Here is a 15,000-nt window from a genome sequence, read left to right as displayed (position 1 = left end):
ATCAGAAAAAAAAGCCGAGTTATTTGCGATGGCATGCTCCGGTCTCTCTCACCAGACAGTCTCTCTGGAGCGTCTTCACCAGGGCGTTATAAGTGTCCACATCCAGTAAGAGTCCCTCCTGGACGTCCTGCATGAAGTCCAGGTCTTTGAAGGTGGGCTTGGACTTCTCGCGCTCTTTCTTGGACGCCCGCCGCTTGTACGTGGAGCCCTTCAGGTCGAACTTGAGGTGCATGCGAACGATGCGCGGAAGGATGTTATTCATCACCACGATCCGGATGTTCTTCCCTCCGGACTGAACGCAGTACAGGCCGAAGAACTTAGGCAGAAGCGTGCGAGGATTCTGGTTCAGGTTCTGCGAGACGGACAACAGAGAGTCAGAAAACCTGAGGGAAAGAGCTATGGAGGTGTCCTGATAAGTTCACGTTAGCTCACAGCGCATCGACTAATGTTTACGCTCAACTAAGAAGCATAGTTTGTGTTAACTAATGTCAATGTTAATACCTCGTTGTAAAATGTTATTACCTACGGAACAAAAAAATATGGACATGCATATGTTTTTGCTTTTAAACTGTTACTGTAAGGGTTGCATATATTACCATTTTTAAGTATTATTATGACGTTTGAATTCAATATCATACTGTGGAAAATAATAAATAGTAACCATGGTAACCACAATAATAATTGTAACCACCACTGCAAACAGTAAACAGAACAAAACAAAATCATAACAAAATTCTGAAAAAATAGCATTACAAAAATAAATAAAAAAAATAAGATGTAAATTGTATTTAATGATACTTTTTAAAGTGTATATAATATTTACATTTTCACAAACTGTACATATATTTTACACTGTATATATATATAGAGAGAGAGAGAGATATTTTGAACACAAATTAAGCACTAATTCGTGACATTTCAATCCTTAAAGCAACTGAAGAAGAGGAGTGTTTATTTTTTCATATAATTTAAACATTTAGTATTTATTTGTTTATTCTTTATATTTTCATCTGCTGAATGATGCAATTTTTTTTTAATCATAACCTTAAAAACATTTTTCTTACTTGAAATAAAATACATTCATATATATATATATATATATATATATATATATATATAAATAATCAACTAATTAAAAATAGAAATTGTATTTTTGCTAGTTGCCAAGGAAACATTTCTCATTTTCATTTTAAGATGCAGATAAATAAGTGAAGATGACTAATTAAAATAATGAAACTAAAACTTCATTTAAAAAAATTCGAACATAACAATGACCCGAAACATTAACAAACTAAAATGAAAAACACAATTTAAAAACTATAATCGTATATTTTACAACAATAACAAATGGCCCTTTTTTTTTCTTCAATAAGCACAATAGCATTTTTTAAACCCAGACTCAAATGCATTTCTGCAACAGCTTCCCATTAGTTCTGAAGCAGGCCTGCGTGCAGATGCATGCTTTGAGCAGAAGTACTGGAGCAGCAGGTCTGCTAGCGTGACGCAGCTGAACCGGACTCACCATGTAGTATCCTGGAAGCAGCTTCTGCAGGAACTCAGCCTCTTTGTGCATGACGGTCTTCAGGATGAACTCATCGTCTCGAGTCACGTAGAAGATGGAGCCGCTGGCCCCGGGGTTCGAGAGCTCGATCAAGGGCTCGTTACAGAGAGAATACTGCGACAAACACAGAGACACTGCCTTTAGTGAGATTAATGATAGGATGCAGCTCTCCACCGACACCTTTCACTTCATAATAATCATTATTTAAAAATTGTTGTGTTCCGCAGGAGTAAGAAAGTTCCCTAACAAACAAATGACAAACATGATATTTTTAAGTAGAAAAAAATGAATTTTTTCTTGAATTATCTTTGTTTTATTCAACTATGATAAAGGCATTTTTTAAATAATCTGAAACAGTGTTATTTTAATCAAATTAATATATCGTTTTTATTAATATTTAGAATTATTTCAATATATTATATTTTTTAATTTAAGGTAAAGTTTTAGTCGTTTTGATAATTCATAATTTCCTTGTTTCTTATATATCTAAAAATATATATTTTTATTTATTTATTTTTTTTTTTTACATAATGAATTTGCTTCATTGCGTGAACCACTTCTTTTTTCAAAACAGAAGCAACATAAGGGCTAGGATCACACACACACACACACACACTCACACACATTTCTGTCCCTGTAAACCACAAGTACCAACACACACACACACACACAAAAGGAAAGCATTAGAGTTGTAATCACCATCTGTCTCAGGTTGTGTGTGTGTGTGTGTGTGTGTGTGCGCTTATAAAGCACCCATGGGTTTTCACACACACCTAGCATGTTTCAGTTTCGTTTAAGCTCCAGACGCTGTGATATCATAATTAGGCATTAACCTTCCCGTGACCCTCAGAACAGCGCTGACCGCACACTCATCCAGCACAACTCAACACCTAGATCCAAATCTGCTCCAATAGGAACATTACAGCACACGATTCAATACAGTGCAATGCAACACAGTGTACTTAAATGGGAGAACTGTTTTACTTTTAATAAAACATACACTAGCATTCGAGCGTTTGGGGTCAGTGCAGACATTACAGACTTTAACAGTGTCACAAAAGACTTTTTTTAATTAAATGCTGTTCTCATTCATTTTCTATTCATCTGCGAAACCTGGAAAATTAAAACATTGCGCGGCCCAACTATTGATAGCAATCGGGAATGTTTCACGCTAGGATGATTTCTGAGACTGGAGTCATGATGCTGGAAGTCTCACCAGGTAGTCGTCCGGTCGGATGCCGAAGAGCTCTCTGAAGTAGCGGAACGCCACCGGAGCGTAGGTTTTAAACCTGAAGTCTGGGTAGTGATGCGCCGGCGTCAGGTTACTGCCTTCACTGAGACACACACACACACACACACACACACACACGATCTGGATCATCTGAGTGGAAGACAATTCTTTTCAAAGACATTATAAAATCACATGAACCGTTTTATAATTGTATTTATATTTTGCTTCTAGCTGCTTGCACACATTTTCAAATCTTTGCCTTTTTTTTTTTTTTTTTACTTTACTTTTTGTGCGTTAGAGAATTGTGCAAAACGTGCTTTTTTTGTGTTAGTAGCCGAAAAAACCTCAGCCCATGAAGCGCTGCAAATGATGTACTACATAATACACTATTAAAAACATGCACTATAAAAATAGACAGATTCTTTTTTTCACTTGATATTTTTGTCTTGTTGTCTAGTACGAATATCTAAAAATACCTACTTGAAAAGCTATATAACTATATAAGAGAGAGAGAGAGACAGAGAGAGAGAGAGAGAGAGAGAGAGAGAGAGAGAGAGAGACAGAGAGAGAGAGAGAGAGAGAGAGAGAGAGAGAGAGAGAGAGAGAGAGAGAGAGAGAGAGAGAGAGAGAGAGAGAGAGAGAGAGAGAGAGAGAGAGAGAGAGAGAGAGAGAGAGAGAGAGAGAGAGAGAGAGAGAGAGAGAGAGAGAGAGAGAGAGAGAGAGAGACAGAGACAGAGAAGAGAGAGAGAGAGACAGAGAGAGACAGAGAGAGACAGAGAGAGAGAGAGAGAGAGAGAGACAGAGAGAGAGACAGAGAGAGAGAGAGAGAGAGAGAGAGAGAGAGAGAGAGAGAGAGAGAGAGAGAGAGAGAGAGAGAGAGAGAGAGAGAGAGAGAGAGAGAGAGAGAGAGAGAGAGAGAGAGAGAGAGAGAGAGAGAGAGAGAGAGAGAGAGAGAGAGAGAGAGAGAGAGAGAGAGAGAGAGAGAGAGAGAGAGAGAGAGAGAGAGAGAGACAGAGACAGAGAGAGAGAGAGAGAGAGAGAGAGAGAGAGAGAGAGAGAGAGAGAGAGAGAGAGAGAGAGAGAGAGAGAGAGAGAGAGAGAGAGAGAGAGAGAGAGAGAGAGAGAGAGAGAGAGAGAGACAGAGAGAGAGAGAGAGAGAGAGAGAGAGAGAGAGAGAGAGAGAGAGAGAGAGAGAGAGAGAGAGAGAGAGAGAGAGAGAGAGAGAGAGAGAGAGAGAGAGAGAGAGAGAGAGAGAGAGAGAGAGAGAGAGAGAGAGAGAGAGAGAGAGAGAGAGAGAGAGAGAGAGAGAGAGAGAGAGAGAGAGAGAGAGAGAGAGAGAGAGAGAGAGAGAGAGAGAGAGAGAGAGAGAGAGAGAGAGAGAGACAGAGAGAGAGAGAGAGAGAGAGAGAGAGAGAGAGAGAGAGAGAGAGAGAGAGAGAGAGAGAGAGAGAGAGAGAGAGAGAGAGAGAGACAGAGAGAGAGAGAGAGAGAGAGAGAGAGAGAGAGAGAGAGAGAGAGAGAGAGAGAGAGAGAGAGAGAGAGAGAGAGAGAGAGAGAGAGAGAGAGAGAGAGAGAGAGAGAGAGAGAGAGAGAGAGAGAGAGAGAGAGAGAGAGAGAGAGAGAGAGAGAGAGAGAGAGAGAGAGAGAGAGAGAGAGAGAGAGAGAGAGACAGAGAGAGAGAGAGAGAGAGAGAGAGAGAGAGAGAGAGAGAGAGAGAGAGAGAGAGAGAGAGAGAGAGAGAGAGAGAGAGAGAGAGAGAGAGAGAGAGAGAGAGAGAGAGAGAGAGACAGAGAGAGAGAGACAGAGAGAGAGAGACAGAGAGAGAGACAGAGAGAGAGAGAGAGAGAGAGAGAGAGAGAGAGAGAGAGAGACAGAGAGAGAGAGAGAGAGAGACAGAGAGAGAGACAGAGAAGACAAAAACCCTAGTTAGTGACACTTGACCAGCAAACCCCACTAACTGAATGCTCCGTGGTAGTGAGACTATATGAAGTCTGTGTACAGACCTGGGGAAGAAGATGCTCTCCACCACGTAGAAGTCTTGCATAAGGACGTCTCTCTCAGGTTTGGAGCTCAGGTTACCCACGGTGTAGCCGATCCCCAGCTGAATGGCTCCTTTCAGGGCAGACGAGGTCGTCTGTGGACACACAGGACAAACAACACTTCTGAGTCTCTGACGCCGCTTAAACACACCCTGCGTCTCTGACACACACCTATTGCATACACGGGAACACACTGAGCACTGTACATATAAAATGTTTGTACAAATCTAACACGCATGGTAACACTTTATGACCACGCTTTATTTTAAGGTGTACATGCACTTACTAATAACAACATATAACTCTAAGCCGGGCCTTAATTCCAACCCTAACCATATAGTAAGTACATGTAGTTAATTAACATTAATCAGGATTTAAATGTATAATTACACTGTAAAAATGACATAGTAAACCACTATATTTTCCAATTTTCACTATTAACTAGCTACTAATTAGCATACATGTTATACATAAATGTTAGTACTTATAAAACATAGTACTTATAAAACATATTATGTTTACATATTAGGCTTATTCTTTTATATATATATATATATATATATAATTATAAATATATATGTTTTTTCTTTCTTTTTACATTTTAATAAACAATTATTTCTTCAAAATATATTTGGAGCATTTTTAGATTTATATATATATATATATATATATATATATATATATATATATATATAGTGCATATGTGTTTACATATTTATTTACATATTTATATATAAAATATTTTAGATTTTAATACACAACATTTCTTCAATATTATTTCTCTATTTGGAGCATTTTTTAAGATTAAAAAAAAAAAAATATATATATATATATATATATATATATATATATATATATATATATATATATATATATATATATATATAATACACATAATTATTTAAATATTATTTCTGTATTTGGGATTTTCTGCATTTTTAGATTAATTAGACCAATGACTACTAAAATGTTAGGTTCCCCTTGTGTCAGTAGATCTTAAATAATGACATGATTTTGTATAAAGTCATTAAACTTATCCCAGATGTCCAACATGAACACCTTTGTACCACAACAGCCTGAATTAAAAGGCAACGGAAATTGTGATTGAAATTAACCAGAGAGCAACTGAGAGTGAGCCGGAGTGGAAGAAGCACCTTCTTGTAGGTGGTTTCACCGGACGCATCCACCCGCCGGTGACCGATCTTCTTCTCAGGCCCGGAGCTGGAGTGACACGAGGACGACGGCATCTGAGAAGAACAAAAAACACAAATGAGATCTTATTAATACGCCTCTTTTTATCACAGACAGCAAAGATTCAATGGAGCTGCTGTCCACATGCATATTACTATTGGGTGATTCATCTCTGTCTTTTATTTAGTTTTAGGAGAAACATTTAACATCAACTTGACACTTAAGTTAACCTTAAAGAGATTCACCATTAGACCTTTCAGTGAATGGGTGCCGTCAGAATGAGAGTTAAAACAGCTGATAAAAACATCGCAATAATCCACACAGTCCATCAGTTAACATCTGGAGAAAGCTTTGTGTTTGTATCAATAAGATGTTTTAAAATATATACCATTATGATGGAAAAAATCCATCTTCCTTGTCTCCAACATCATCATTATTACGGTTCATGGACTATTTTGGCTAGAAATGACCGTTTAAATTCTTAATAACAGATTTGTTTTAGCTTTTGACTTGCGATGCGTTAACTGAAGAACTGGAGCGCTGTGGATTATAGCGATGTTTTTCTCAGCTGTCTCTTATTCTGACGGCACCCATTCACAGCCATGCTGAGCAAGTGACGGAATGACATTTCTCCATCTCTAAGCACCATCTCTAAGAGATCTAAGCACATTTTCAGCACATTTTCAGCCTCACCTCAGTTATGTAGGTCTTCTTAAGAGCAGCGTCTGAAATGAGGAGAGAAACATTTAATGCATTTAATCATTTATAAAAGGCTAATAAAAGTGCTTACTGCACAAAAAAGCATGCAGTATGCAACAATGCTGTCACACGACCTCATTAAGATAATACATGCAAATAAATATGGCCCTTTTTATGCAGTTTAAATTTAAAAAATCAAGAAAGAGATGTTTAAAATCTTGCTTATTTTGCTTCCAGTCATCACAGAGGAAGCGGAAGGTCAAGTCGAGTGCACTGCATTGTGGGATGCATTAACACATACAGCGTTACTGCATGTTTTGTGAACTAGAATGTACGCAGAAAATCCCGCAGAACTGGCGTGAAGAGCATGTTATTCTGAACACACACTGGTTAACGCGTGAATATCAGCTGAAGGACAAGCGACGGGAGTCTGCAGCTCGGAGCCTCGCGGTTCTTTCACGCTGCGCTGTTCTCGCACATGTTTCTGTGTCACTGAACTCAAGGGGAGGGGGCGGGGCTACAGGCCGGCCAGGCCGTCAATCACTCCTCGGCACGTGCCGGCGCCGAATTAAGGCAAGATAACGGAACGAGAATGAGACCTGACCTGCTTTACACCCGAGAGGAGCGAGACAATTTAATAACGGGGAATTAGAGCAGCAATACAGCGGCAGGGGAAAAAAAAAACAGTCTTCATCTCATCCTGGGACACGGATGAATCTCATCAACACATGGCCAGCTCATATTTTTAGTGCACAATACATTTTTTTAAAAATAAACATCAAATATGTTTTGCATAAAGACAGTTCTGCTTATTTTAAGACCAATATATTTGTGCTATATGTCTATTATATATGTATATATTATATATGTATACATTTTAGGATAATTTTTATCTATCTATCTATATATATATATGTGTAAGTAAGCATAATAAATATGTTTACATGTCATGAACATAATGTTACACTTGCATTTTTTTATTTCTTCTCTTTTATATATATATATATATATATATATATATATATATATATATATATATATACATACATACACATATACACACATACACACAAAAATTGAAAGAAAAAACATTAACACAAACAATTATAAAAACATACATTTTAAAAAGCTTTTGAAAGCTTATTTTAGGACCATTATATTTGTTTAAGATTAATAATAATAATAATCAACATTATATATACATATACATACATACATTTATTAAATAATAACTAATATTAATAATACTAAATAATAACTAATATTAAATAAATAATTTACTATTAAAAATTAATATTAAAACGCATAAATACTCACTATTTACAAAACACATTATTATTAAATTATTGCATTTAAATACAACGCAAATAATACAAGAAAGGGGCCTTTTTTGCCTTCATTGTCTTCACTCCATACGTCATATCTTTTTTTTTTGTTGGATTTGTTGTTGACAGATTTTGTTTTAGTTCAAGACTATCCTCTGTAAAGCGTGTGTGTGTGTGTGTGTGTTTTGGGAGCAGATGCAGTATTGTTGGCGGTCTCTCGTGGAGAGGCATGTGCCTGAGGAGCAGATAATGAGAGCCGAGGAAACACACGACATGTGACTGCGAGAGACATAAATACATCCAAACATGCTGAGAAAGTCACTTCTGTCTCCCTCGCACGCTCCAGATCGCTGCTAAGCATTTACCATGGTAACCACATTTACTACAGAGGCCGTTACTACGTTCTCACACTTCAGGAGAAAACGCGGAGGTGTCTTGTCTGTGCAAAACGCAGAAATTACTGTTAATTTTAGATGCGTCTGATCTGAAAGTGCAGGGGTTTATCTCCTGAAATATCACACACACAAGGCGTTTCACAATCTAAGTCCCAAATGGCTCTAAAAAAAGAGCCGAATCAATCGTAATCACATTTGTGCCGCGGTGATTTATGGAAAGAGACATGAAGCAGTGACGGTGCTGAAGGAAAACAAGGCTCGGGTCTGACCTGATAAAACCTGCTTTACAACAAAACACCCACAGGGAGAAATATATTATGGATGAACAAAAATAAAACAGCCAGGGATATTTTGTATAATATGCGTCCCTTTAAAATCGTAGTTAGTTCATAGGGGATCTTTTTAAAACAGAATATCAGAAGTCATTTTGCTTGTAATTTTATGTTAGTGTGCTATTTTGAAGCTAACTATATGGAAGCACAATTTAAAACAAAACACACATATATATATATATATATATATATATATATATATATAAATGAATATAAATATAAATATATATATATATATATATAATATATATATATATATATATAATATATATATATATATATATATATATATATATATATATATATAAATGAATATAAATATAAATATATATATATATATATATAAATTAAAAAACAATGTTTAATTGTGACCGAATGGGCCTCTATAAATTATGAATACTATACCACTAATATTAACATTTTTTTGTATTATTAAGATTACTGTTAACATTTATATTATTATTGATGCCGATATTAACTGTTGAATTATTAATTGCAAGATCAAGATGGCATAAGTGAACGGATAAAAGAAATCAAGCCGGAGCGATCTGGATCAAGCCTGGATCCTTGAATACTGCATCACACACACATTAAAAAAAACAAAACAAAAAAAAACAAAAGAGGAGGACATTTGTTTTTAACAAACAACAAGACGTCAAAGCTTATTAGATGAATCACACAAACATCACGCCGAGGGTCTCACACCTCCAACCAGTCACATTCACACTGTCAGGGCTAATAACATCACACACACACACACACACACACACACACACACACACTAGGTACAAGATATAAAATCAAAATAAATAAATATTAACAAATATTAGCACTACAGAGGTGACACAGAACAACACAGTCATGAATGTTTTACATTTATAAAAAATGTTATGAGATTAATTATTATTATTAGCTAATTATATCACTGAATCGTTCGTTCAATTGATTCGTTTGAACGGCTGATTCATTCAGGCATCGAAGCTCAGCTGTGCCTTTGTTTCAAAGTACTTTGCTAAATCAGGCAATACTGTTAAAAGTGAGACATCGCGATCTCACAATAAAAGCTCTCTACGCGGCATAATCAACCTATATAGTGTGCATATCCTTTGTTATAATGAGGGTTTTTGAGCTAAAATAACTCATTGAACACAATCGGCTCAGTCATACTGCTCAATTTTTTCATTACCACACATAGTAGCTAGGCTAGTTTTAGTGGCAAAGGGGACTTTTATCAATAAAACAGTTTCGAAAACGTTTCAAATTGTGTCTCTTCCGCTATATATTTGGATCGTTCGCGTTATCATTTAAGCAAGTAGCCCGGTAATGAGATTAAAGGACGTGTACCTGTGCTGTATCACGCCACGGGCGATTGTTTTGTAAACCGAACGGACGGACGATTCGGCGGCGGCCGCCATTTTTCTGGCAAAACGCGGGAATTCGGACAATCACACTGCATTATGGGGATTCTCTAGCCTCCGAGTGTACATCTGTTAAACACTCGTTTTCGCGGTGCATCGTGGGATTGAATGAGCGAGAACGTCCACTAAGGTTTCGGACACCATTTAAAATCCCTCAAATAGGGCCTTATTTGAAAGGTATGGGGGGCGCTTTCAGATAAAGCGTACGTTCAGTCTGGGAAGGTATTCACGGCAACCCGTCAAAATAAAAGTTCTGTTTAGATATTGTGCCAGAAATATATTATTTTTTTTTTTTACAATAGTAAACAATTAAACCATTACTGTTTAAAAATTGTCTAAAAAATATTTTATATTTTCATTTTAATAGTATTGGTTTATTTACCATTAATTTAAAAAAAAAAAAATTGGTGACAATTGTTTACTGTTTTTCATACTCACTACACAATTTTAAATAAGTAAAGAATGGCATTGGTGTTTGTATGTTCGACTTTATTAATAAAAAATAATGTTTTCTAATTAATTAGCATGTTCTTGTGTTTTGCTTTGGTACAGAAACTGTTACAGAGATTATTATTACCAGCACACGGTGACTTTATGTATTCAGAGCTGAGAGAAAATCTTTCCTCATCTGACTAATCAATACGAGATGTACAAACACACAGACTGCTGCCAGATGTCAAGAAAACCTCAATAAAACGTGTCCTGCATACTGGATGCTTGTGAGGAATAAAACAGGACCGCATGCTCTAAATTGGTCCAGAGACAGACTGGATCTCACCATGAGCATTGTGGGAGAAAGCCAACAGACTGTTAGAGATTCACAGCCAAGCGCTCACAACGCTTCACTTTCACCCGTGTGAATGATGATTTCAGTGCAGTTATGATTGTTATGATGAACAAGACACGCTTCGAATAGACTGCAGTGATGCTAACTCTAGAGTAGAGGAGCAGGGATTGAATGATTCAACTTTACACATCTACAAATGTATGAAGAAAAAAGAATAAAAAAATCATAATGTATAGACTTATACACTTTTGATTCATAAACACTATATGCATTCATCATTGAGTGATATTTTGAACAGCGTAGTATAGACATGAAACCAAAACAATTATAGTAAAGCTTAAAGATTTTTTATGCTTAAAAAAAGCTAAAATGTTTGTTCATGTGTGTGTGTGTCTATAATTATTTTTGTTTTGTTCCAAGCATATATGTATATATATATATACATACATATATACACATACATATATATATAAATAAATGTTGAAAAAACACAGATCAATATTCTAATTTTAATGTCAACTGCAGATAAATATGATTTTATCCGACAAAAAATAGCTATTAGAAAAAAAATAAAATGTTAAGATTTAAAAAAAAAGGCAAAAATATTTTTACGTGTATGTCTTTACATTCATATAATTTCTTAATATTTATTATATAGAGAATATATCTATGAAGCCTGTATTTATGATACATTATAAGCATACTCTTAAGGCATTATACTGAATGCATAATGCATTATGAATAACTTTATAATATGTTGTATCATCTCATGAATATTCATAAGAACAGTTTTAATGTGTTACAACATTTACTTATTTGTATTTATAGCTTTTAAGAGTACGAGCAACACAATGAACACGATTCATACATTAAATGTAGTTATAAATAATGCATTGTTTATTTTAATGCATTATGCATTCATTATAATGCCTCATGAATAACCTTATAATGTATTATAAAAACAGGCTTCATAGAAAGTGTTACCTAATATTTTGATTACTAATATAGTAACCACGAATGATTCAAAAATATACAGAGATTTTTGCTTTGTTTTCATGCTTAGGAAGGCTTCCAATGAACGTATTTGGAAAAAGCATCCGCTAACTGAACGCAAATCTGACATAAAAGAAAGCTCTTACACCGAGATAATTACCTAAAACCCCCCAAAATCACTTGACAGTAGATGCAACTACTGTAAGGACGCGCGGTTTCTGCCCAGAAACAGTTCAACCCTGAAACATCAGGGCCTGCAGGTCGGGCCACAAACTGTCTGAACACATTAAAGTCAGTCCACGACGAGAGCCAGAGGGAACCTGCCTCCGTGTGAACACAGAACACGAGTCCTTTCAGCCGACGGCACCCATTTATAGACCAACATTCAGGGCAGAAATCATATACCGGCTCATTTATACTTCCTTTAACATAAAACCTCAAATAACCAGACAGATAGATAGATGGATGGATGGATAGATAGATAGATAGATGAGAGATGGATCAATGGATAGATGGATGGATGGATAGATAGATAGATGAGAGATGGATCAATGGATGAATGGATAGATAGATAGATAGATAGATAGATAGATAGATAGATAGAGATAGATAGATAGATAGACAGACAGATAAATGATGGATGATGGATGGATCAATGGATGAATGGATAGATGGATGGATGCATAGATAGATAGATAGATGAGAGATGGATCAATGGATAGATAGATAGACGGATAGATAGACGGATAGACGGACGGATAGACGGACGATAGACGGACGGATGGACGGATGGATGGACGGATAGACGGAATGACGGATAGACGGACGGAGATAGATATAGATAGATAGATAGATAGATAGATAGATAGATAGATGAGAGATGGATCAATGGATGAATGGATAGATGGATGGATGGATAGATAGATAGATGAGAGATGGATGAATGGATGAATGGATAGATAGATAGATAGATAGATAGATAGATAGATAGATAGATAGATAGATAGATAGATGATGGATGATGGATGGATGGATGGGTGGATGGATAGATAGATAGATAGATAGTTAGATAGATAGATAGATGATATATAGATGATAGATAGATAGACAGATAGATGATAGATGGATGGATGGATGGATGGATGATAGATAGATAGATAGATGATAGATAAATAGATAGATAGATAGATAGATAGATAGATAGATAGATAGATAGATAGATAGATAGATAGATAGATAGATAGATAGATAGATAGATGATAAATAACCACATTCTTGATGTAGTTTACTGAAGCTGATGGATTCAGAACATCACGTGGCCGCTGGAGGCCATCAATTAAAGAGAATCATATAAAGAGCGACGCCTGGCTGGAGGTGACAGAGACGAGATAATGAACCGGTGAAAGTCAAACTAACGTCTTCAGCACACGAAAGCACTAAGAGTTTGTACTAAACACCATCAAACGGCCTCGAAACGCAACACAGCATCCTAAATCCTTTTTTGCGATACACTCGTGAGATTTCGAGGTGTTTTTTTTTTCACACACAGAATCCTTTGAACCAAACAAACATATGAAGGCGCTTTTAAAAGTCATGTTTCTTCACTGCTCATTCCGCGCTGAAGTTATAGTCATTCTGACCAGGTTAAAAAAAACAACACACAATAAAATCAAAGAGATCTGCTTCGTTCACCCGTCCTTGCAAATAAACTATTATACATAACATATATAAATAACATATCCCACCCGAGGAAGGATCCAGCTGCTGAAGATTAATAGAGTTTATGCATGCTTTGATCGGTCACATTACAGTCCACCCAACAATGATTCAGACAGCAGATCTCATTTTTTATATATTTATGTGCTAGTGGCTGCAGGACACTATATTGCACAAACGTGATGCATAGCAAGATAAAGTGAACTATGACATATAACACCCACATTTTGGGATTTGGGAAGAAAAAGTAAGCCGACGTTTAGACCCGAGCGTGTTTTCTTAGCGAGCTGCTCCACAGGTTGAACAAAACCACGCATTGCTTGGTTGATTATAATTCATTCCACGCCTTTCTGACATTATCAAGCACGTTCTAACAGCGCTTCCTGAATAAAGTGAGAAATGTCGAGGATGCCTGAATTAATTTGGGGTTGAGATAGAAGAGTCACAGATACAGACCTCGGATGTCACAGGAGTCCCCCCCGCGGCTGGACGTCTCGTTTCTATTTGCGGTCGGATCAGCTCTGAGAGGAGAACGCTCAATCGGATTGACAGCAGGAACTAATCTGACAAACTCCACAATCTGGTCACCTGGACGCCAGCGCCGGCCAATCAGACGCAGGGATTAGGGCTAGTCTCCGCCCACCGGGAGCCAAGGACGAGGACGGACAGACGAGAACACGAGCCGTATTTAATGATACGTGATATCAGAGAGAGTGAGAGAATGGAGGTATAGAGAGATTAACATAACGATAGATAGATAGATAGATAGATAGATAGATAGATAGATAGATAGATAGACAAACAGAAGGATAGATAGATAGATAGATAGATAGATAGATAGATAGATAGATAGATAGATAGATAGATAGAACAACAGAAGGATAGATAGATAGATAGATAGATAGATAGAGAAACAGAAGGATGGTAGATAGATAGATAGATAGATAGATAGATAGATAGATAGACAAACAGAAGGATAGATAGATAGATAGATAGATAGATAGATAGATAGATAGATAGATAGATAGATAGAACAACAGAAGGATAGATAGATAGATAGATAGATAGATAGATAGATAGACAAACAGAAGGATAGATAGATAGATAGATAGATAGATAGATAGATAGATAGATAGATAGATAGATAGATAGATAGACAAACAGAAGGATAGATAGATAGATAGATAGATAGATAGATAGATAGATAGATAGATAGATAGATAGATAGATAGATAGATAGATAGATAGATGGATGGATGGATAGATGGATAGATAGATAGATAGATAGATAAATGTGACTATGTTTTTACTCA

At 36.3% G+C, this 15,000-nt stretch overlaps 1 protein-coding gene across 1 annotated transcript in view; it reads right to left on the bottom strand.

The window, feature by feature from the left end:
- Positions 1–15,000, bottom strand: part of pip5k1cb (phosphatidylinositol-4-phosphate 5-kinase, type I, gamma b) — a 42,571-nt gene that overhangs the window by 17,345 nt on the left and 10,226 nt on the right. Inside the window, exons 2-7 of the mRNA XM_043233486.1 lie at positions 6,716–6,747; positions 5,986–6,078; positions 4,796–4,926; positions 2,778–2,895; positions 1,523–1,675; positions 53–352 (exon numbers count right to left, since the gene is read on the bottom strand). Of these exons, the coding sequence (XP_043089421.1) occupies positions 53–352; positions 1,523–1,675; positions 2,778–2,895; positions 4,796–4,926; positions 5,986–6,078; positions 6,716–6,747 (827 nt within the window). The remainder of the gene's footprint in view (positions 1–52; positions 353–1,522; positions 1,676–2,777; positions 2,896–4,795; positions 4,927–5,985; positions 6,079–6,715; positions 6,748–15,000) is intronic.

This window comes from Puntigrus tetrazona, unplaced genomic scaffold (genome assembly GCF_018831695.1).
Source record: "Puntigrus tetrazona isolate hp1 unplaced genomic scaffold, ASM1883169v1 S000000837, whole genome shotgun sequence".
In the NCBI taxonomy this organism is placed as follows: Eukaryota; Metazoa; Chordata; class Actinopteri; order Cypriniformes; family Cyprinidae; genus Puntigrus; species Puntigrus tetrazona.
The sequence above is the reverse complement of the archived record's forward strand: the minus strand, read 5'-3'. Positions and strand labels throughout refer to the sequence as shown.